The sequence below is a fragment of the Schistocerca serialis genome, chromosome 2 (assembly GCF_023864345.2).
Source record: "Schistocerca serialis cubense isolate TAMUIC-IGC-003099 chromosome 2, iqSchSeri2.2, whole genome shotgun sequence".
In the NCBI taxonomy this organism is placed as follows: domain Eukaryota; kingdom Metazoa; phylum Arthropoda; class Insecta; order Orthoptera; family Acrididae; genus Schistocerca; species Schistocerca serialis.
Window position 1 is genome coordinate 315,650,099 of NC_064639.1, and position 22,917 is coordinate 315,673,015.

General features: G+C 45.4%; 1 protein-coding gene across 4 annotated transcripts in view; it reads left to right on the forward strand.

Annotated features, from left to right (window-relative positions):
• The window catches only part of LOC126457111 (RING finger protein 17), a 505,497-nt gene that overhangs the window by 1,222 nt on the left and 481,358 nt on the right, over positions 1-22,917 (forward strand). For all 4 annotated transcript variants that reach the window (XM_050093159.1, XM_050093158.1, XM_050093161.1 and 1 more), the window contains exons 2-3: positions 6,276-6,566; positions 15,860-15,942. In XM_050093159.1, coding sequence (XP_049949116.1) covers positions 6,276-6,566; positions 15,860-15,942 — 374 coding nt within the window. The remainder of the gene's footprint in view (positions 1-6,275; positions 6,567-15,859; positions 15,943-22,917) is intronic.

Below are 22,917 nucleotides of genomic sequence, written 5' to 3' on the forward strand. Positions count from 1 at the left end.
TGAAGTGATTTAGGTAAACTTTAATCAGGCTGCTAGACAGAGTACAAGCTCCATTCTCCCATATTTGAAGCTGGTGTCTCTACAGGTGCACTAACCCTTTTATTTGCACTTGACCATATCTCTCCCTGCTTATTTGTTTTGTTTTAGAAAGCATTTCTGAAGGATTCACCACTATCTATAGGCTGTTTAATTTGATTGTTTGGAGAGACTATAACTAGATCTTCCTTGTATGCCGTATTAGGTTAAGCTTTTATCCACTACCTGATTAAACAAAAAAAAATAGTGGGGTACGAAGAAGGGGAGGGTGAAACGAAACTTCTCTTGTTAAGAGGGTACATGATGTTATTGCAAAGGTTACAAAATTGAGTAAAATTTGCAAAGAAATTGTCTGTATGAGCTCACTTTTCTGTATGATACATATATGCATGGACAAGTATTGTCCTGTTGAAAAAAGGTCCCCGTGATACTGTCACATGAAAGGTAATACAAGGTGTCCATGACGTACCATTTTGCTGTCAGTGCTCCCCCAAATCACTGCAAGCCATGACCCGAAGTCATATCCAATGTATCTCCACACCATGACGCCAAGACTAACATCACTGTGCCTCTCCAAAACGGGAAAGAATGGATCTCTTCCCAGGTCACTGCCATACTCCATGATTGTCATTTGGGGCAGTGCAGAAGCGGGGCTCATCAGTGAACATAATGCAGTGCCATTCGTCTGTAGTCCATACCTCGTGGTCGTAGCACCAAATTAATTTGCAGCTGTTTGTGTTATGTGTGGGATGGTAGTTCCCTAGTACAGCTACTGCTATTCTCCAACTAATGATATGGGATGACACAGAATGCTGTAGGAATCCACTTGTTCTGAGATGGCAGGAGGATATGCACGGTTATGATGTGCTTGGTGGACAATACAGTGTTCATCCCTTGTGGTGGTCAGACGAGGTTGACGAAAACCTCATTGACAAGTATGCCTGCCTACACATTATTATGCAGTCCAAAATCATGCCTCTGTCACATCTGAGTACCCAATAAATCTCGATACTGCACTATTCAGCCAGCTGGCCAAATGGAGACCCACAATGAAGTCCCTTTCAAACTCTTTTTTTCAGGTGCTGATAAGGCTGTCCAACCCGAGTACTTGGCATCCCCGCGTCTTTTCCAGATTTGATCACTGAACATCTGATGCTGTTCACGTTCCTTACATATCTACTATGTCTGGTAACAACACTAATGCATTCTGCCTGCCATAGGGAATTTCAGCTTTAATATTTACATACCCCCCCCCCCCCCCCTCGCACCCTTCTTTCACAGATGACTCACAACTCTTTTGTGAGTACAGGTTTGGCACACAAGGGACTCCTGCCCTTGCAGTACTCTTTCCTTTCCCATACTGTGTGTCTGTCCTATTCTTTCTCCCCCCTCTTGGGGCATTTGTCCTCTTATTCTTTCTCCCCCGTCATGGGGCCCAGGCATTGTGTAACATCGAGTAACCGAAACTTATGAAAGTACTATTTTTGTCTTTCTCTCCTTTCTTGTTCTGACTTCCGCTGTCCTTCCTCCCATTTGGTGCGCTTATGCTCTCCCTTTCCACGCTTGTAGGCTGGCTCGTGCATTTGACACGTAAAGGGCAACAGGGTAATGCGTAATTCCCACCACCCACATCAACAAGTAGTGCTCACAAATACTCTCTGGTAGAGGCCAGGCCTAGGGAGGAAGGAGTGATTGCCAGAGCTATTAGATCCCCAATTGCCAATTGGTCCCTCTGTATTTTGGAAGGTGTGACCTGAGTGTGAACAATGACCTAAGGTGGGTGTACTCCCCTCTGTGCTCTGCCCCCATTCGTCCCCCTCAGAAGGAAGAGTTCGCCATCGGAGATGCTGGCAATCGCAGGGGATTCGCCCACAATGGATACATCCGCTCCATCAATGCAACCTCCATCTCATAAATGGAAATGGAATGCAGCCAAAACACGATGAATCTTCCAGTTGCACCCCACTATCTCGTGGCATCACACACAAGAGGAGATCAGAACTTTTCTACAGTGAACCCATTTGTCATTTGAAGAAAGATATGGATGCAGTTGCAGGATCACTAAGTCTTGCATTTGATTATGCAATGGAACTCTGCTTCTAGAGACAGGCAATGCCTTTCAAGCCCAAAAACCACTTAAAACTATGCTCCTCCATGGATAGCCTGTACATATATAGCAGTGGTTCCCAATCTGGGGGTACTTACCCCTGACGGGTAAATTGAAGTTTTGTGAGGGGTAAAAACTAAATGATTTGATTATGTTTCAGTCATGAAACTAAATTATTTTCAAAAGGTCATGACTATTATCACAATATTGTAGGAGTCTTAACGTTGATTATGTACGTTATCAGTAATTACTTTTCTCAATTAGTAGCATTAATGTGGAGGAGGTTACAGATTCCTCACATAGCCCCCACACTACGCACAAGTTCTGCCTTGCCCTGTACATCGCTGATGATAAAAGTGAGGCATATATGTAACAAATGATAACTATCTCAAGAAAATGTCTTCACCAAGTTGTAGATAGTACCTGCAGTAGTGCAGAAATTGCTTCATTACTCACTTCGAAACAGATAAATGAATTAATTGACAGTACAACACAGGTAGTGGCTGCTAGAGTGCTGTCCACAGTGTTATTATTATTATTATTATTATTGCTGTTACTGACTGGTCAGACACAAAGCATCAACATCCTAAAGTCTTTCAATTTCTGCCAGTTCAGAAGTGAGGAGTGAAGCAAAAAGTGGTTTATGAACAGTAAATATAGTGCACACATTTTAACTTGGTTGATTTTAAATGGGGTTGCAGTGTCTACCCTCACTGTGGATAGTTAGCTTCCTTATCTGAAGAGTAGTTATGGTAGCACTTGTGATACACCACGAATTCCTTCGTTGTACTTTCTAATACACATTAAATATCCTTCATTTTTCATCATTTTAAAAATAAAAGTGTTCCAAGAAGTCTGGGGGAGAGGGAGGGTGGGGGTACTGTGATTGCACTCAGGGGTAATGGTCTAAGAAAGATTGGGAACCACTCGTGTAGAAGCTTATTGAAACTGAATTCTTCATGTGGTGTCATCTACACTCTGCTGCTTGATGGTATGATCGAGGGAGATATACAACATTATCTCTCTGATCAGGGTGTAACCAATGCAGAATTGATTCCTATCCACGCCCTTTCCTTAACGTTTGATTGAGTGGAGCTATGAAGTCATTAATGTCAGACCCTGCTTACTGAACCCAATGTGTTGCTACCATTATCAGCGTTATAACCACAATCACATGTCCTGTGAAAGTGTAGCCATATGTGTAACTTGTGGCAAGGGTGTCATGAGGGAGATTACTCACCTCCTTTTCCCTGCCCTGTGGCATCAACTGCACTGGCAACCATACTGCTTCATCCCGTGAATGTCCTCTTTACCTCTATAAGTGAGCCATTCAGGAGATGCAAGTGAAGGAAAAGGTACCTCTACATGTTGATTGCAAAATGTTAGTTGGCCAAAAACTGTGCATATCACTATCTGGCAGGTGCAGTACTGTTGTTGATATGTCAGCATGTGGAAGATATGGCCCTGCAGATCTGTGACCTCCAGTTCAGTGCACGGTTGTGAAATCATATAGTGCTAATGTGATGTCCTTACCTCCCCCCACTACAGTTGCTCACCCCCCCCCCCCTCTCCCCCCTCCACTACAGTTGCTCAATACAGAAAATAACCTATGCCCACACCACTGAAGTCACTTGTGATGCAGCCAAGAGAACAGAAGTTTAAAAAGGAATAAACGCAAGATGACTTTTTGTACCTCATAAGCCTGCAAACATCTGGGTCCATGTCTGACAAATGCAAACATACTAAGAATTCACACAAAGTCTAACACCCTTCCCCTTCTCCAACTTGGATATCCTCTACAACAGTGACGCCACACGGTACAACTGTCCAGTCGACCTCCATTTCACTGGTGCGTATCACCAAGCTATTCTACATCCTGTGTACAGCTGACTGACCCAGAGAGGTTATTGGTACATATCAAGAAATAAGGGAACAGGATACTCCTGCCCCCTGTAGTAGTACACAGCCGAATCTGGCACTCAACTGCCATCGGAGTTATTGCCCCTTATAAGAGAAATTTCTTTTGTCTTCTAATATGGCTGTTCTCAAATGGAACATTCATGGCATCAGATCTCACAGCTCAGACTTAAAGCTGCTATTGCAATTTCAATGCCCAGTTGTTTTATGCCTCCAAAATACGATATTACCCCCTCAAGCCCATTTTTACCTCTTACATGTCACTCCAGTACAGTTTGACTTTCCTTCTGAGGCAGGAACTCCAGCTCACAGGGGAGTCATGGTGCTCATTTAGGATGACAGCCACAGCCAAACTATTTCATCGAACACCAGGCCACAAGCTGTTGCTGTCCGACTTCCTCTCCCCACTTATACATTTTCTCCTTGTAATATCTACATACCCCCATCCTCTAATCACACCATGGAAGACATAATGCAACTTACTGCTCAGCTCTCTCAGCCCTTCTGCTACTCAGCGACGACAACATCCACCATCCCATTCGGGACTCTCTGAGAACCTTGCTGAGTGGCTCTTGCCCAGCAAATATTCTCAACCAGTTTACTGTCTTTTCTCTCAACAGTGGTGAACCCACATTTCTTTCAGATTCCATTCTTACACCTGGATTTCTCGTTCTGTACTGCACATCTTGCCCACTGTCTGGATTGGTCTGTCCATCCCATAAAGGTGATCTGTATTTGTTGTAAACAGGTGAGCGCAAAGTGTCGTCACATTATTAGAGACAGCAAAAAAATTAGTTGGATCTTTTTTAATAATGCTTTTAACAGTTTTGTTCACTCTTCTGATGTTTGGTATAACCTATGTCAGATTTCTGGAAACAAGGTACATCTGATTCCAGGCGTGACTAGCAAACAATGTCATTGTGGACCCTTTCGATATTTCCAAAACCTTGGGTTGATGCTTTGAAGAGATCTTGAGAGCTTCACCCCTTACCATCATGCCCTCCTACCTTGGAAATGAGCAGAAGGCTTGGGAGATACCTTTCCCCTCTCAGAATTCCAAATGCTACAATACCGTGTTTACCATGCGGTAACTTGAATATCCTCTCACTTTGCCACAATCCTCTGCTCCAGAACCAGGCAATATTCACATTCAGATGTTGCAGCACCTATCTCCTGATGGGAAGTGCTTTCTCCTTTGTATGTATAATCGTATTTGGATGGCTGGCACATTTCCGTACTTATGCCTGGTAAGGACAAACTTCTTCCATCCAGCTACCACCCAGTTTCCCTCACCAGCAGTGTCTAAAAGATGTTGGAACACATGATCAATGGTGAGCTGGTATGGTGGCTTGAGTCTTGGAATTTGCTAACAAATGCATGTGGATTTTGTAAACACAGCTCTGCAGTTGATCATCTCGTCATGCTGTCAATCGATATTATGAACAATTTTCTGTGGAAATGCCAGACTGAAGTTTTTTTTTTTTTTTTAGAAGGCTTTTGTTACCTGCTGGAGAACGGGTATACTCTTAACAGTGCACACTTGGGGCTTCCAAGGCTGCCTGCTCTATTTTATGCAGGTGAGGTGTTTTAAAAGGCCAGGTTTTCAAGGTATATGTAGTTTGGTCTTGTCGGAACACTTTTGTCTGGGCGAACAGGTGTGTCAGGGCTCGGTGCTGAGCTTAGCCCGATTTGCCATAGCAGTTAACCCTATCATGGACTGTCTCCTGCCATGAATCTAAGGCTCTCTTTTTGTTGATGATTTTACGATCTACTGCAGCTCTCAATGAACCTGTTTACTTGAGAAATGTCTTCAGATAATATGTCTCGTCCATCTTTACTCATGGAGCGTTGACAATGGCTTCTACTTTTCCATTGAAAAAACTGTCTGTTGAGACAGCATAAGGAGTTCCTTCCACCGTCCTTACATCTCAGTCCTGTTGCTTTTCTGTTTATCAAAAACCATGAAATTCTTGCAGCTCACGCTCGATAGGAAACTGTCGGTCCTCCCACATATCAGGTCACTGTAACTGATCTCTAAATGTCCTATGTGCTTTAAACGGAACTTCGTGGGAAGCGGATTGGAAAATCCTTTGCTGCTTATACCAGTCCCTTGTCTAATCAAAAATGGACTACTGTGTAATTTGTGCTTTGTATTGTAAATTTAAAAAGCAAAATTATTTTCTTGTGTTAACCTGATGCTCTTGTTCTTTTTCAGATATCCGCACACTGCGGGGTCCAAGATGTCCTTTGATTTTAAAATGTGGACATTCTATTTGTGAAGCATGTGCACATGTTGCTCTAATAGAGGGATCTGAAATTACATGTGGTCTTTGCCACCACGGAACACCTTGTTTTTCTGAAAATGTTAGAGCAGATCTTCCATTTAATAGCTATGTGTTAGGAGTGGCAGCCGAAAAGCATACTGTTTCTGTTTCAGAAGATTCAAGCATTGCATTTCAGCCAAACAGAAAGAAACCAACAGCAAAAACATACTCAGAGTCAAGAGGTAATTGGATTTCTGTAATACACGTGTCCATTAAGCATGAAATTTGGTTTTTTAATATTTTGGTTTTTCATTTTTTTATTAACCCATGTGTCATTCATGTCCGTTTTGCAGCACTGGCAATTAGTGTTATTTACACAGTGCATTAGTAGGTATTATTCTGCCTACAAAAAGATTGGTGTTAATATGTAATGAGTGTAGCTTTTGCTTGAAATTTGTCTTGAACAGCACCATATTTTAATGTCTTTGGTCCTAGCTGAGGTGGTCTACCTAATTTGGTCTCAGGATGGTAAAAAGTGTGGAACTATTTTGAAAATCATGAATAGGGAGCAAAAGAAAACTCCATTTACAACTATCTTTTACTTAATTTACACTATCAGGGAACCTGTATCCATTTCACTGAGGTTGGGGTAGCTGGTGCCATGTGGTCGTCCATGCCAGTACCACACATTTGGCATTCAAAAGTGTAATAATTGTGGGTATGCTGGTTGGCCAGGAAGGAATAGGAAAGATGTTGTGAGACTGCTATCAGGGGGACAATGGAAAATATAGTGCATGGGAGGTGTTGGTATATAAGGACGTCACATCTATGGTGACAAACAAGGAATATGTTGATGGTGGGACATGAACTGTGGAAAGGTGGTGAAAGATGTGAGCAACGTCTTGAATGTGGGTTTGGGTGTTACGGGCAGTGGTGTGGAGATGTTGGTCAACAAAGACAGATGTTTATTCAGCATTGTACCAAGCCACAATGGGACGAACAGTGGGGAGACCTGAGTGGTTGGGTTTGTGGAGTTTTGTGAGTGGGTAAACAGTAGTTGCTGATGTGAAGGCGGAAGGACTTAAGGCATTCAGAAAGAGCTGAACATCTTGGTGGGCTTCTGGGACAGGTCATGGTTATAAGGTTTGCATTCAATTGTGTCAAAGTTGGGGGAGACCCTCATCCACATACTCACAATGATTCATGACCATGATGGTGGAGCCTTTGTCTGCAGTAAGATGAAAAATAACTAGTGGATGACTGAGTGGAAGGGGAGGAGGACTACAGTTGGAGGAAGGTTGGAACTGTTTTAAGCGAAGATCTATGTGGGGTTTTATGTGGCTGTTGCCAGTGGGACATGTGGCGAAGAAATGTTTCCACTGCAGAGAATGAGTAAAGGAAATAAGATCCTCTGTAGTCCAGCATGGTTGAATTTGGGTTTAGAGTGAAAGGTGGGGTATTTAGAAAGTACCAAGACTTCTGCAGTGGTCATAATTTTGGCAGAAAGGTTAACAGTTTTATGGGATGGGTGTTCAGGTGTAGTCTGTTTCATGGAGGGTGGAGTAAGTTTTTGTGGACATGGAAAGTGGAGTAACCAGCATGGTTGGGAAGCTATGAGGTTTTCGATCAGAGTGGTAGACTCTTTCTTTGTTATAGGTTACCCCATGCCGACATAGACAGGAGTAGCTGAGACAGCTTCCTCAGATGGTGCTAGGAATGCTGTTCCAACTGTTCAAGGGGCAAGAGTCATTTTTGCACTCACAGAATTAGGGAATTATGGTCACAGAGTAACAGGATTTTGTGAAAGGATTACTGTCTCTCATCTATGATTTGAGCTTGGATTGTATTATTATGAAGGACCAGATTGGTAAGAGTGAGGGACTGATGAAATTGGAAAAGGTGAAGATACTTGCAGTATCTTTACTTAATTTACACTATCAGGGAACCTGTATCCATTTCACTCAGGTTCCGATAGCTAGTGCCATGTGATTTTCCATGCCAGTACCACACATTTGGCATTCAAAAGTGAAATAATTGTGGGTATGCTGGTTGGCCAGGAAGGATGAGGAAAGATGTGGTGAGACTGCTATCAGGGGGACAATGGAAAATATAGTGCATGGGAGGTGTTGGTATATAAGGACGTCACATCTATGGTGACAAACAAGGAATATGTTGATGGTGGGACAGGAACTGTGGAAAGGTGATGAAAGATGTGAGCAATGTCTTGAATGTGGGTTTGGGGATTACGGGCAGTGGTGTGGAGATGTTGGTCAACAATGACAGAGGTTTATTCAGCATTGTACCAAGTCACAATTGGACGAACAGTGGGGAGACCTGAGATCTCAATGTTAACAGTAAGCCCATTAGGTGGAATACCGTGTGCCAGATAAGATTTAGGAGAGAGGATGTGAGCTTGGACTTTTGCTAGGGAGAGGAGATTTTTTTGGAATTGGCAGAGGTAGAATGAGCAGGGATGTATGGTTGGACGGTCGGGAGATGTGAGGACTGGCCGAAAATTTGTGAAAAAGGGTTGAAAATAAGAAAGAGAAAATGTGTGGTTGAAGTGTTGTTTGTTTATTTTTTTCAATAATTAGTCTATTATACTGTGCTTCTTAAACTCTACAACTTCATTTAGATTATTATGTATATACTTTTTTTCCTTTTTTTATATTATTGTCATTTTATTTTATCAAAGTCACATAAAACATACGCTTCAACAAAATAGTTTTCTTGATTGAATCAGTTCTGTAAATGTAATAATATTTCCAAATGGGGAAAATCCTGGATGGAGTAATACGTAACATACAGAAAAGTCAACCACTCGCCTATAGCTGACTGATGTGTGGCACGTAGAAACATGCAATAGCTTTCAAAATCATACTCTTTCTGTAGTAGAAGTAGACACATTCACACGGACGCCCAAGGGCATCCACTTATAGCTGTAGCAAGACTGACTTGATTATCAATAGCAGTTGTCTGGGCGGCTGAAGGTAGGTGAGGGTAGTGAAGAACACATGAGGTGAAGGAGAGGGGCGGTGGATAGTGTGAAGCAGATCTACCCAAAGATGACTTGGCAGCTGCACAACAAGAAAGAAATTTAGAGGGAAGGTCATATAAGAGGTAGGAGAGGGAAAAGCCGAGGAGGGAGACAGGGAGGGAAGAGAGAAAAGCAGTTGGGTGGAAAAGGGGAGGGGAAGGGCAGTGAGTGAGTGTGTATGTGTTTAAGTACATGATCTGGATAGGGAAGGAGTAGTGTGGATGGAAGAGAAAAAGGAAAAGGTAAAGTCAGACATTGGAAAACAGGTTAGCAGAAGTGTGAACCAGGGAAATTGCAATGGTACGGGATGTGGTGGAGAGATAATTCCCACCTGCATATTTCAGAGAAGTGTGTGCTGGAAGGGAGTATCTGCAGTCATTTGCTCATTGCACCCAATCTAGCACTCGCCCCGTGCTCTCTACCGTCAAGCACTCGCCATCCTCCCCCACCCAGCAAACCGAGCGTCGTGGCTCACCCACCCACGCACAGCCACGCTCGAGCCTTCCCCAGCAACCTGCATTGGCTTTCTCCCTCAGCATCTTGTGCTGACACCTCCCATACAATGGCTCACTCACCCATCCCACCGCATCGCACTCAACCTACACCCTGCACCATTTCGCACTTGGCCCTCCCCACCATCTCGCACATGGACCCAACCGGCAGTCTTGCGCTCCCCCCCCCCCCCCCCCCCCCCTCAAACACACTGACTCGCGCTCACCCTGACTCTGCTCTCCCCTCCACACAGTCACCCAATTACTACCCCCCACCCACTGTCTCACACTTGGCCCAGCCCCCATCTTCTTGTGCTCAGGCCACTCGCCCCACATTCCATCGCTCGAGCACCCCTTTACACACTTGCACTAGGATACCCCCCTCTCGCACTCACCCCCCTCCCCCTCCCATCCACTGCGCAATCTCCTGCTTCACTCTCTTGCTCCCTCTGCCCACTCTCCTACTCTCTATCACACAGTCAACCCACTCTCCCCCTCTCTTGGCCTTCCCCCACTCTCTGTCTCCTCTCCCTCCACCCTTTATTCCTCTCTCCCCCTCCCTTTTACCTCTCTTTCTCTCTCCTCTCCCCCATTTCCATTCTATGCTATATCCCCTCTCCACTCCTTCACTCCAACTTTGCCTCCTCTCTCCCTCCCCCACTCCCCCTTTGCCTCCTCCCTTCTCACCTCTCTCCCTCCACCATTCCCTCCTCTCTCCATCCTCCCTTCTCCCCCCTCTCCCTCCACACTTCTTTCCTCTCTATATTCTGCCCACTCTACCCTCCTCTTTCCCCCATCCTACCCTCCTCTTTCCCCCATCCTGCCCCCCTCTTTCCCCACCCTAGCCTTCTCTCTCTCCCTCTCTCCCACCATATTCTCTTCCCTCTCTGTTTCTCTACATTTCCTCTTCTCCTCCCCCCTTTGCTCCCTTCTCTCTCCCCATCTACCCCTCTCCCTCCCTCCCTCCCCTCCTCTCTCTCTCTCTCTCTCTCTCTCTCTCTCTCTCTCTCTCTCTCTCTCCATTTCCTACCTCCCACACTCCATCCCCCTCTCCATCCTTTCCCTCCTCTCCTCTCTCTCCCTCCTCTCCTCCTTCCCCCTTCTCCCTGCCTCCCTCCCTCCTCTCCTCTGCACCTGCCCGCCTCCCTCTTCTCCTCTGCACCTGCCCGCCTCCCTCCTCTCCTCTGCACCTGCCCGCCTCCCTCCTCTCCTCTGCACCAGCCCGCCTCCCTCCTCTCCTCTGCCCCTGCCTACCTCCCTCATCTCCTCTGCTCCTGCCTGCCTCCCTCCCTCCCTCTTCTCCTCTGCCCCTGCCTGCCTCCCTCTTCTCATCTGTCTCCCTCCCTCCTCTCCTCTGTCCTCCTCTCCTCTGTCCTCCTCTCCCTGTCTCCCTCCCTCCTCTCCTATGCCCCCTCTCCCTCCCTCCTCTCTTCTGTCCTCCTCTCCCTATCTCCCTCCCTGCTTTCCTATGTCCCCATCTCCCTGTTTCCCTCTGTCATCTCCTCTGTACTCTTCTCTCCTCTCCCCTCATACTCCCTTCTCTCCCCTTTCCCTCCCTTCTCTCCTCTCCTCTCACACTCCCTTCTCTCCCCTTTCCCTCCCTTCTCTCCTCTCCTCTCACACTCCCTTCTCTCCCCTTTCCCTCCCTTCTGTCCCCTCTCCCTTTTCTTCTCTCTCCCACTCTCCCTGCCTTCACCCTCACTTCTCCCTTCACCCTGCCCTCCCTGCCCCTCTCCCTGCCTTCCCCCACCCCTCTCCCTGCCTTCCCCCGCCCCTCTCCCGTTTTCCTCCCTCCCTCCCTTCCCCCACTCCTTCCCTTCCCACTCTCCCTCATTACCTTCCCCCCACCCTACCTTCCCCCCACCCTACCTTCCCCCCACCCTACCTTCCCCCCACCCTACCTTCCCCCCACCCTGCCTTCCCCCCACCCTGCCTTCCCCCCACCCTGCCTTCACCCTCTCGTTTCCTACCTCCTTCCCTTCTCTCCTACACTCTCTTTCCACTTGCCACTCTTCTTGTTTCACCACTTCACCTCTCCCCCCTCTCTCTAATCTTCCCCCTCTCGCTCCCCCCTCTTCCCCCTCTCGCTCCCCCCTCTTCCCCCTCTCGCTCCCCCCTCTTCCCCCTCTCGCTCCCCCCTCTTCCCCCTCTCGCTCCCCCCTCTTCCCCCTCTCGCTCCCCCCTCTTCCCCCTCTCGCTCCCCCCTCTTCCCCCTCTCGCTCCCCCCTCTTCCCCCTCTCGCTCCCCCCTCTTCCCCCCTCTTCCCCCTCTCGCTCCCCCCTCTTCCCCCTCTCGCTCCCCCCTCTTCCCCCTCTCGCTCCCCCCTCTTCCCCCTCTCGCTCCCCCTCTTCCCCCTCTCGCTCCCCCTCTTCCCCCTCTCGCTCCCCCTCTTCCCCCTCTCGCTCCCCCTCTTCCCCCTCTCGCTCCCCCTCTTCCCCCTCTCGCTCCCCCCTCTTCCCCCTCTCGCTCCCCCCTCTTCCCCCTCTCGCTCCCCCCTCTTCCCCCTCTCGCTCACCCCTCTTCCCCCTCTCGCTCACCCCTCTTCCCCCTCTCGCTCACCCCTCTTCCCCCTCTCGCTCACCCCTCTTCCCCCCCTCGCTCACCCCTCTTCCCCCCCTCGCTCACCCCTCTTCCCCCCTCGCTCACCCCTCTTCCCCCCTCGCTCACCCCTCTTCCCCCCTCGCTCACCCCTCTTCCCCCCTCGCTCACCCCTCTTCCCCCCTCGCTCACCCCTCTTCCCCCCTCGCTCACCCCTCTTCCCCCCTCGCTCACCCCTCTTCCCCCCTCGCTCACCCCTCTTCCCCCCTCGCTCACCCCTCTTCCCCCCTCGCTCACCCCTCTTCCCCCCTCGCTCACCCCTCTTCCCCCCTCGCTCACCCCTCTTCCCCCCTCGCTCACCCCTCTTCCCCCCTGGCTCACCCCTCTTCCCCCCTGGCTCACCCCTCTTCCCCCCTCGCTCACCCCTCTTCCCCCCTCGCTCACCCCTCTTCCCCCCTCGCTCACCCCTCTTACCCCCTCGCTCACCCCTCTTACCCCCTCGCTCACCCCTCTTACCCCCTCGCTCACCCCTCTCCCCCCCTCTGGCCCCGTCTCCCCCCTCTGCCCCCGTATCCCCCCGTCTCCCCCCCTCTGCCCCCGTATCCCCCCGTCTCCCCCCCTCTGCCCCCGTCTCCCCCCTCTGCCCCCGTCTCCCCCCTCTGCCCCCGTCTCCCCCCCTCTGCCCCCGTCTCCCCCCTCTGCCCCCGTCTCCCCCCTCTGCCCCTGTCTCCCCCCCTCTGCCCCCGTCTCCCCCCTCTGCCCCCGTCTCCCCCCCTCTGCCCCCGTCTCCCCCCCTCTGCCCCCGTCTCCCCCCCTCTGCCCCCGTCTCCCCCCCTCTGCCCCCGTCTCCCCCCCTCTGCCCCCGTCTCCCCCCCCTCTGCCCCCGTCTCCCCCCCTCTGCCCCCGTCTCCCCCCCTGCCCCCGTCTCCCCCCTCGGCCCCCGCCTCCCCCCTCGGCCCCCGCCTCCCCCCTCTGCCCCCGTCTCCACCCCTCTGCCCCCGCCCCACCCCTCTGCCCCCGTCTCCCCCCCTCTGCCCCCGTCTCCCCCCCTCTGCCCCCGTCTCCCCCCCTCTGCCCCCGTCTCCCCCCCTCTGCCCCCGTCTCCCCCCTCTTCCCCCGTCTCCCCCCCGTCTGGCCGCGTCTCCCCCCCCCCCTCTGCCCCCGTCTCCCCCCCCTCTGCCCCCGTCTCCCCCCTCTGCCCCCCTTCACCCCTGTGTCCCTCTTTCCCCCCTCTGCCCCTCTTTCCCCCCCTCTTGCCCTCTTTTCCCCCAAAATTAATTAAGTGTGCTATCCCCTGAATGTTATTGCTTCGCTTTTGAGGTATAGAGTTGTGTGTCGATCGTACTCTAGAGTAGTCGGAAGTGGCAGATAATAAGCCATGCCCAAATAGCTGCCATGGCACGCCTCCATCCAACCATACAGATAGGTTGAGGTCTTCCTTACTCATATTTCTGTCTACTGCCCTATGATGCTTGGCTTCTTGCACCAGCGAGAGGACCCTCTAACATGGTGTTTAAGACGTGCAAATTACAGTGTGCCACCTTGTACTAGATTGTGTTTTATTTTCAGACGAAAGGTTTTCAGCTTATTTGGCATCTATTTTAGATGACAATCGAAGCTATGCTGTACGACTCACATCACATCACATGTTTTTGTGGCTTGTCAACAGATATCTGTCCCCAGCAGTTGCAGCTACGGTATGGCTGTCAGTATCATAGAATCACACAAGCCCGCCCACATTGGCAAAGTCCATGGTTTGTGGGGGAGCACACAGTATTCATATTGCATGGTTATGTATAATAAATACTTCGTTGTCTTTATCTGCATTGGTCCAGAAGATGCTAGCAGTCCGATCTGGAATTCAGTATGATGGGGAAGATATGTAAGTGCAATACTTCAACTCAAGAAACAGTAGTTGATCCTTAGTGTATATCATAGTGAATGGAAACTTAACACAATGCTAAAGGTAAAACAACTTTTTATTGATAGCACAGTAAATGTGGCTCAACAGGTAGTGTGAACTGATACACCACCTGCTACACTGTAAGCAACAGGTTGCAGTGTTTTAGATAACTATCTGAGTCTGCTCTTACGAGTGTTGGTAGCTGCACACTGCCAGGGGCAAAACTTGGTTTGTGCATGGAACACCCTGTTTTTCCTTTAAACTGACAAAGCTGTTCACAACATGTAGGATGGTTTGAAAACTGTAATGCTGTATTAGACATGGTCCTGATGTAGGTGATATACCCTTCCCCTCTTCTGTCCTTTGAAGTGACTTAACCAGTCGTGAGTGATCCTGGCACACTGAATTTGTTGTGCGTATCTTAATCACTGAGCCACTCTTGAACAGACAAAAATGAAAATGTCAGTTTTCCCCTGTTGCTCTTTGTTTTCATTTTTTTCTGTAGTCTCATTGGTGATTTTAGTGGTAGTCTGTTTCAGCTGGCCACATTGTATATCCATGTACTGAGCTGCAACCTACAAGTGGAAGCTGCTGAAATCTGATAAAAGGATGTCATTTGTCCATGTTATACTGTAATTTTGATATTTTTCCCAAATTGTATGTGTTTTAATGTAAAGGTTCTGGCACTATTCGCTCCTTTGAAGGGAATTGTTATTAAACTTCACTTCTCTGCTGTATGTACTCTGTAAAAATTTTTAATTAACTACTATTATTGTTACTGCTGGGAGGATTTAGGTTTTTTGTGGCCTCTAGTAAGGCAAATGCCAGTATGATCCATGTAAAGAAGATAGGAAATTTCATTTATGCATCCTGGTGTCTTTGTCTCAGATAACCTTGTTGACATGACTTTAAACCCTTTTGTCCCCTCCCAGTTACTATTTTCTCTGTTACCAGGAAAGTTTAACTGAAGATTGTTAAATATAACTATTATTTTTAGGTATTGCTAGTTCATATGATAAATTGTTACAGAAAATGTTATTGGTAGGAAGTGTTATATCTAAATCAGATATACTGCTTTTTAGTTCACTATGTGGTTCAAAGACTTAATTATACTTTGGGGCTAGATGTTAAATACTTATGTTTGTTGTGGGTGGATCAATGTGCCAGGAGAGCTAATTGACTTTTTTCTTTTGTTACATTTCTTAACTTGACCAGTCCGATTTTTGCAGTTTTGGGTTATAACTATGCTAAGACTGTAATTGAAAACTCCAGAAACTGCTTCATTTGTGGAAGAAGGTCATCAGGTCTGCTGTAGCCATGGCTTCTTTAAGCATTGTTAAAAATGCCCACATTCTTTTTTCACTGCCTATATGTTTTGTTTCTGTTGAAATTTTTATTTTACATATGATGGAAACTATCTCTTTATTCTGTGAGTACTCTTGACATACAAATGCTAGCTAGCATTCCTATGGAGAATCTATTGTATTGCATTTGATGTGAGCTTAAATGCTACAGTGTTGTCTTTTATGTGGAATTAAAGTGTGTCATTTTTTTTTTTTTTTTCAGAAAAATGTGTGGAATGCAACAGATCTGCTGAAGTGTCATGTTACCAGTGTGATGCTTTATACTGCAGTGGTTGTTTCACCAAGGTAAGCTCGTCTGTTGTGTCACTAAAAAGATCGATATTTTAATTTTATTATAGTAATTCTTGATAATATAACAAGTTCAGACGTGATTCAGCCACATTGTATGATTCTGCTAAGATTGCATGTAGTGCAAATGGAAAATCCTAATGTCACCAACAACACAATGTATTTTCTTAAAATTTTAAAAGTTTTACCCATATCTTCTTTAATGGCATACATTAGCAAAATATTTCAAATGCGTGACACTGGTGTTTCCAATTTTCAAAAACTACTCATGTTGATGGTGAACATTTATATTCAGAACTGGAATATAGGGTCAAGTATACAGACCACAGCTATTGCTTTGGATTGACTTTTCTCTCTAAACTAGAGAAACTGCAACCTTCGAACTTGAGGCTCCATTCATAAGTATTCATAATCTTGTTTCTGAAAACTCTGTTTCATATCTCAAAATGCTCTTCCATATTTGTGTAATTCGAAACGAATATCAAAACCTCTGTGGTACAAATCTGCAAAGTTTGGTAATAAACATGTGGGATGTAAATATTTTGGATTATATATATAATAGTACATGGATTTGTTTCTATAACTTTATACATCTTGTGATTACAATTAGTTGCTGATTGGACCACCACATAGGTGTGAGATGGGGCCCATTACTCAGATAGTTTCCCTTAGTATTGAGTAAATTCCTGCTTCGACACTGCCAGTTCCCCAGCTGGAAGTGAATGCCACTGAGATGCCACATTACTCCCCACAAAGAGAGAAACAAATGGTAAATAAGTTTGCAGGCTTCCGCAGATAGTGCCATTTAGAATAAAATCAGTTTCATTATTGGGCTGTGCATCCCCCCCCCTCCCCCCCTCCTCCATCCTAAAGTTGTGTTCCATCACCCACCCATCCAATATGCCACTCCCAGTTTTGACTCCCTTGCCACAGAATCATATCCTTGCGGAAGACGGATACAAGACCACCCCACCCACCCAGCACTTTCTGTTTCAGTCCTGTCACAGGCTTGTTCTGCCGTAACAGAGGCTGGGCCACCTGTGGAAGCTGCCTTGTCATATTCAAGCTTGCTGCAATCATTTCTCAGCTTTTTGTATTGGTATGACTACCAACCAGCTCTCCACCAGGCTGAATGGCCACTGTCAAACTGTCACCAAGAGCAAAGTGGGACCTCCCTGTGGCACAACATGCAGCTGAACATAACATGCTAGATTTCAGTGGCTGCTTCTGTTTGCTGCAGAATCCTTGAACATATTCTCAGTTCGAATATGATAAACTTTCTTGAGACTAAGAAGCTTATGCCCATGAATCAGCATGATTTTGGAAAGCATCACTTATGTGAAACTCGCTTGCCCTTTTCTTCTATGATATACTGAGAACTCTTGATGGAGGGCAACAGGCAGATTCCATATTACTAAATTTCTAGAAAGCATTTGACACGGTGCCCATTGCAGGCTTTTAATGAAGGTACGAGCATATGGAATAAGTTCACAGATATATGAGTACTTGAAGACTTCTTAAATAATAGAATCCAGTATGTTGTCCTTGACGGCGAGTGTTCATCAGAGACGAGGGTTTCATCAGTAGTGCTCCAGGGAAGTGTGATAAGAACACTGTTGTTCTCTATATACGTAAATGATTTGGCAGACAGGTTGGGTTGCACTCTGCGGTTGTTTGCTGATGATACCATGATGTACCGGAAGGTGTCGAAGTTGAGTTACTGTAGAAAGATACAAGACAACTTAGACAAAATTTTCAGTTGGTGTGATGAATGGCAGCTAGCCCTAAATATGGAGAAATGTAAGTTAATGCAGATGAGTAGAAAGAGCAAGCCTGTAATGTTTGAATACAGTATTACTGGTGTCCTGCGTGACACAGTCAAGTTGTTTAAAATATCTAAACGTAAACTTTGCAAAGCAGTATGAGGTGGAACGAGCATGTGAGAGCTGTGGTAAGGAAGGTGAGTGACCGACTTTGGTTTATTGGGATTAATTTTAGGAAAGAATGATTAATCTGTAAAGGAGACAACGTGTAGGATGCTGCTGCGACCTGTTCTTGAATATTGCTCCAATGTTTGGGATCCGTACAAGGTTGGATTGAAGGAAGATGTAGAAGCAATTTAGAAGTGGGCTGCTAGATTTGTTACCAGAAGGTTGGAACGACAAGTGAGTGTTATGGAGATGCTTCGTGAATTCAAATGGGAATCCCTGGAGGGAAGGTGGTGTTCTTTTCGAGAAACACTATTGAGAAATTTAGAGAATCGGCATTTTAAGCTGACTGATAAACGATTCTATTGCCACCAACATACACTGCGTGTAAGGGCCATGAAGATAAGATACAAGAAGTTAGGACGTGTACAGAGGCGGGGGATCCTCCCCTCCACCACAAGCTTTTCTGAATTGTACAGATGGAAGTTATCCTTGCAACACATTCTCTGCTCCAAATCTCCCCCCCCCCCCCCCTCTTTTCAATCTACAGTAACCTAGTCCCCACATGCTTCACTCAACTGTTTCTGCCCCCTTTGTATCATCACCTCCTCCCAATTCACATCCCATCTCCCTCATTATGCGCTGTTTGTTGCCCAGAGCCCACTGGTCTGTTCCCCTTCACCGCTCTTCTCCTCTCTGCTCCCCTTTTTCACCCCCTCTTCCTTCCCCACAGCCGCATGATGTTGTGCCTGGCAGCCTTGCAACCTCTAGTAGGTGCATACTCTATTAGGCAGCACTGATCTCTCTTCTGCTGCCCATACCCTGCTAACCCTCCCCTCTCTTGTCTCCCCATTCTAGATTCTCTCTCCCATTTCATGTGTTTCAGTTTCATTCTGGTCAGAGCAGTGATGCACGCACGTGCGCGCCCACACACACACACACACACACACACACACACACACACACACAGAAGGAGAGAGGGGGTGGGGAGTGGATAGAGAGAGATAAGACTCAGGAAAAGATAGGGTGAAAGGAGTTTGATAGCTGGGAAGGAGAGACAGCAAGGGAATAAGATAGGTTTCTTGCCATCAGTGAACCCACCTTGGCTTAGGCAGACATAGTGAAAGAGCAGAAGGAAAAATGTGTGTGTGTGTGTGTGTGTGTGTGTGTGTGTGTGTGTGTGTGTGCATGGGAGGCAAGGGTTCAGCAGTAGAAGTGGATATGGTACGAATTGAGAAATTGAAGAATTTGTTATAAGAACAGTCCCCTTATAGTAGCATAATTATCTTTCAACCACTCAACGCTTTAACTGTAAAATGAGAGTTTATCTGTATACTTTCCATTGTTTGTATTCTACCAACGGTGACCCAGTATTGTAATGACGTCAGTAGGTTGGAGAATTCTGTGACGTGTTGGGCAAATGTATGTCATTCTTCACCTTTTTTTCAAAACAACTCTTATGTAAGAATTGACAGTGATGTAACACATGCTACAAATTTACCACATGTTAAGGCTTTGATTACCTTATTTGTGCAACAAGTAATACATAGAGGCGTATTGACTGTTTCGGAAGATCAGTGTCATTTTTATGAGAACCAGATAGTATAATCTCACTGACTGTGGTAAAATCGACACTTGACAGTATTTTATGCTGTTATAACTGTAAAATATGTTTTTAAATACCACCTTTTTGTCATGTATTTTGTTTGTGGATTGTCTCTGATGGGTTATTCTTCACAGAATAAATGTGTTCCCCTTACTTTGTGAACTATATTTTTGTAGGACCAGTGGAAGTTATTCAGCCTTTTGAATTTGCCCGACGTTTTTCGTGAAGTACCTCGTACTTGGGACAGATTTGTTATGCCACTATGATTCCTTTTAATCACAATATTTTGCACATTTCCAAGCGATAACCTTCGTTTCTCACACTGTGAATGTACAGTAGCAAAATTATGTAATATTTGTGTGTTCTGATAAAATTAAGCATGTAAGATTCATAAATACAAAATCAAATAGGGGTAATGCAGGAGTAGGTTTAATAATGAACAAAAAAATAGGAGCATGGGTAAGCTACTACGAACAGCGTAGTGAACACATTATTGTAGCCAAGATAGACATGAAGCCCACACCTACCACAGTAGTACAAGTTTATATGCAAACTAGCTCCGCAGATGATGAAGAGATTGAAGAAATGTATTATGACATAAAAAAAATTATTCAGATTGTGAGGGGAGACGAAAATTTAATAGTCATGAGTGACTGGAATTTGATAGTAAGAAAAGGAAGAGAAGGAAAAGTAGTAGATGAATACAGAATGTGGGTAAGGAATGAGAGGAAGCCATCTGGTAGAATTCCACACAGAGCTTAACTTAATCATAGCTAACACTTGGTTTACATATAATGAAAGAAGGCTGTATACACGGAAGAGGCCTGTAGACACTGGAAGGCTTCGGATAGATTATATAATGGTAAGACACAGAGACGTAGGAACCTGGTTTTAAATTGTAAGACATTTCCAGGGGCAGATGTGGACTCTGACCAAAACATTTTGGTTATGAACTGTAGACTAAACTGAAAGAACCAAAGTTGTAGAGAGTTTCAGGGAGAGCATTAGGAAACGATTGACAAGAACGGGGGAAAGATATACAGTAGAAGAAGAATGGGTAACGTTGAGAGATGAAATAAGGAATGAAGGCAGCAGAGGATCAAGTAGGTAAAAAGACAAGGGCTAGTAGAAATCCCGGGGGTAACAGAAGAGAAATTGAATGTAATTGATGAAAGAAGAAAATATAAAAATGCAGTAAATGAAGCAGGCAAAAAGGAATACAAACATCTCAAAAATGAGATTGACGGGAAGTGCAAAATGACTAAGCAGGGATGGCTAGGGGACAAATGTAAGTATGTAGAGGCATATATCACTGGGGATAAGATAGATGCTGCCTACAGGAAAATTAAAGAGAACCACTCATATGAATATCAAGAGCGCAGATGAAAAACCAGTTCTAAGCAAAGAAGGGAAAGCAGAAAGGTGGAGTGAGTACATAGAGGATCTGTACAAGGGTGATGTACTGGAGAGCAATATTGTGGAAACAGAAGAGGACATAAATGAAGATGAAATGAGAGATATGATACTGCGAGACAAGTTTGATACAGCACTGAAAGACCTGAATTGAAACAAGGCCCCAGGAGTAGACAACATTTCATTAGAACTACTGATAGCCATGGGAGAGCCAGCCCTGAAAAAACTCTACCATCTGGTGAGCAAGGTGTATGAGACAGGCAACATACCCTCAGACTTCAAGAGGAATATAATAATTACAATCCCAAAGAAAGCAGATGTGAAAATTACCAAACTATCAGTTTAATAAGCCACAGCTGCAAAATACTAACACGAATTATTTACAGAAGAATGGAAAAAATTGGTCTAAGCCAACCTTGAGGAAGATCAGTTTGGATTCCACAGAAATGTTGGAACATGTGAGACAATACTGACCCTACAACTTATCTTGGAAGATAGATTAAGAAAGCAAACCTACGTTTCTAGCATTTGTAGACTTAGAGAAAGCTTTTGACAGTGTTGACTGGAATATTCTTTTTCAAATTCTGAAGGTGACAGGGGTCAAATACAGGTAGTGAAAGCCTATTTACCATTTGTACAGAAACCAGATGGCAGTTATAAGATTGAAGGGGCATGAAAGAGAAGCAGTGATGGAGAAGTGAGTGAGACAGGGTTATAGCCTATCCCCGTTGTTGTTCAATCTGTATATTGAACAAGCAGTGAGGGAAACAAAAGAAATATTTGGAGTAGGAATTAAAATCCATGGAGAAGAAATAAAAACTCTGAGGTTTGCCAATGAGATTGTAATTATGTCAGAGACAATAAAGGACCTGGAAGAGCAGTTGAACGGAATGGACAGTGTCTTGAAAAGAGGATATAAGATGAACACCAACAAAAACAAAATGAGGATAATGGAACATAGTCGAATTAAATAAGGTGATGCTGAGGGTATTAGATTAGAAAATGAGACGCTTGAAGTAGTAAATGAGTTTTGCTATTTGGGGAGCAAAGTAACTACTGATGTAGGATGTAAAATGTAGACTGGCAATGGCAAGGAAAGCGTTTCTGAAGAAGAGAAAGTTGTTAATATCGAGTATAGATTTAAGTGTCAGGAAGTTTTTTCTGAAACTATTTGTATGGAGTGAAGCCATGTATGGAGGTGAAATGTGGATGATAAATAATTTGAACAAGAAGAGAATAGAAGCTTTCGAAATATGGTGCTACAGAAGAATGCTGAAGATTGGATGGGTAGATCACATAACTAATGAGGAGGTATTGAATAGAATTTGGAATAAGAAAAATTTGTGGCACAACCTGACTAGAAGAAGGGATCGGTTGGTAGGACATGTTCTGTGGCATCAAGGGATCACCAATTTAGTATTGGAGGGAAGCATGGAGGGTAGAAATTGTAGAGGGAGACCAAGAGATGAATACACTAAGCAGGTTCAGAAGGTTGTAGGTTGCAGTAGGTACTTTGAGATGAAGCTTGCACGGGATAGGGTAGCGTGGAGAACTGCATCAAACCAGTCTCTGGACTGAAGACCACAACAACAACAACAACAACAATATATCAGTTAAACAGCTATCATTTGACTCTGCGAATATTGAGAAATTCTGAATTGAAAGGGAAGTCAGACAAGAAATTCCATACCACTTAATCTACACTCAGTGGTCCTAGAGGGAGATTTCAGGTCCTTAAACTGGAAAACCATAAAAGTAATACATTTTAATGACACATTTCAGAACCACATTGGTTTTACAGATAACATAGTACTGGTTGCCTCTAGTGCAGGTAAACTGTAGCAGCTGATAGAAGTCCTTCATAGAACAAGCTGTAAAGTGTGTGTAAAATCAATTACAACACGCCTAAGATAATATATAATCAAAACATGAAAAATAAAATAATACAAATTAACAACGAATTCTTAAAACCAGTTGCAGAGTTTGTATGTGTAGAGCATTTGAATGGAGAATGGGTGATCAGCG